The sequence below is a fragment of the Aplysia californica genome, unplaced genomic scaffold, assembly GCF_000002075.1.
Source record: "Aplysia californica isolate F4 #8 unplaced genomic scaffold, AplCal3.0 scaffold00048, whole genome shotgun sequence".
In the NCBI taxonomy this organism is placed as follows: Eukaryota; Metazoa; Mollusca; class Gastropoda; order Aplysiida; family Aplysiidae; genus Aplysia; species Aplysia californica.
In genome coordinates this window covers 507,734-509,627 of record NW_004797318.1, presented here as the reverse complement: position 1 = coordinate 509,627, position 1,894 = coordinate 507,734, and the positions used below count along the sequence as shown (strand labels likewise).

Here is a 1,894-nt window from a genome sequence, read left to right as displayed (position 1 = left end):
TATATATATGTGTGTATACACGTCGACACACTCGAAGTCATACTGTCATAGTTGCATCTTCACACATACACACACACACTACTGTAGCTTAAGTTCACTCACTAACAGTCCTCTATACTATGGGTTCTATTGTTGGGTGTCTTGGCTAAGATTATCTCCTGTATGATGCGCTCACTCGATAACATTAGCATGACACACTCACACACGCAGGCACGCACACACACATGCACACATGCATGCATGCACACACACACACACATCCACATACACACACAGACTTGCACACATGTTTACACACACACACACTCACTCACAGTCACACTTTTGTATTCTCACACATACACACACACACACACACACACACACACACACACACACACATATACACACACGCGCTCATACAAACACACACACTTGCACTCACACATGGTGTACTTGTACTTACACCCGCTGACATACACACATGTTTAAACCACATAAGTCAATTCATACAGTTTGATGACCCAAGCACCATGATTTTCTGGATAAATCCATAGCGCTGACTGCAATGATATAATGCGTGATGAGGTGGTGGAATCAGGCGCTTGTCGATTTTTGGGCATGTGGAGTTATTGGTATCATCTTAAAGCTTGCTCGTTGTCTTGCTATGGGTGAAAAAATGCCCATCTATCTTGAATAGAAGATATTTGAGATTGAAGAAGGTGGGGTCGACTGGTTTCAAAGGTAGCTTGATTGTCCGTGGAAACTGAAAACTTACATATTTGTTTTGCCTTCAATCATCGTTTTTTTGTAAAATCCACCCAGAAATGTGTTTTTAATTGGACGACAATGATGTTGAGCCAAAGAACCAAAAATTCGATAAAAATTGCCAAACTGTCAGAAAAATGCCAGTTTCTTCAATTTTGTTATTTTGACGAGCGCCTGATTTCACCACGCTGCCTCTCATGTATAGATAGTTCACTACCACATCATGTTTTTTCATTGTAGCGTGCTTTGGTGGATGCAGTGAGTTTCACACAAAAGAAACTTTATGATTCTTGTCATCTTAGAAGGGAATGGAGGACACAAAAGTGTTGAGAATCCTGTTAAAAAATGATATGACAATGTCCACTCTTACTGTGATACCGTCAGCAGTGTGTCAGTACATCCTATTAAACATAATCTGTGTATATTATACACAAAAAAGGCCATGTCTTTTTAAAAATAAAATTTAGCTTCCCTTTTGATATCGCCATTTTTTTTCTCCAGAGAATTAGTTTTAATAAGTAAACATATCTTCATTTTTCTAGAAAATAGATTTTAAAAAAGTAAAATGAAGAAATAATATAAGATAGCGATATGTATATAGGGGTCTGGTCTGATTAGTTTTTCTTCCTCTAACACTGATTTATAAGTTGTAAGTTGTGTGTCTTCCTCTTTGTGTTTAGTCTCAGATTCACCTGATCGGCAACGTGGTCATCTGGTACTCATCTATGGCTGGAGTCCTGGGGTTCTTCGCCCTGCTGGTGTTCTACCTACTGCGCCGCCAGAGAGCCGTGTTTGACATCAGTGAAGGTGAGAAATGAAAAGTGTGATGGGTGGGGTCTCTCTCTCTCTCTCTCTCTCTTCTGGCGCTGTGGCTTCATAAACGGTCAGCGATGCCGACAGCACGCAGGAACTCAACACTCACCCGGGGGTCTTTAAAAAGTGCTGAAAGTGGGTTACTGAAATGTCCCAGCAGACAGGTGATGGGTGGGGTGGAAGGAATGATGGCTGTCACTGGTATAATTGATTATTTTACTTGTTTCATATTTGGCAGACTCATGTCCCTTGTAGAAGTTGCGGGTGCCTGGAATGCGCCACACTGGTGGTACGTCCTCTCTCTCTCTCTCTCTCTCTCTCTCTCTCTCTCTCT

General features: G+C 41.3%; 1 protein-coding gene across 1 annotated transcript in view; it reads left to right on the top strand.

Moving 5' to 3' along the window:
* The window catches only part of LOC101850539 (protein O-mannosyl-transferase 1), a gene marked incomplete at its 5' end in the record, with an annotated part of 29,416 nt that overhangs the window by 23,101 nt on the left and 4,421 nt on the right, over nucleotides 1-1,894 (top strand). Inside the window, 1 exon segment of the mRNA XM_005092533.3 lies at nucleotides 1,428-1,554. Within this exon segment, the coding sequence (XP_005092590.1) occupies nucleotides 1,428-1,554 (127 nt within the window).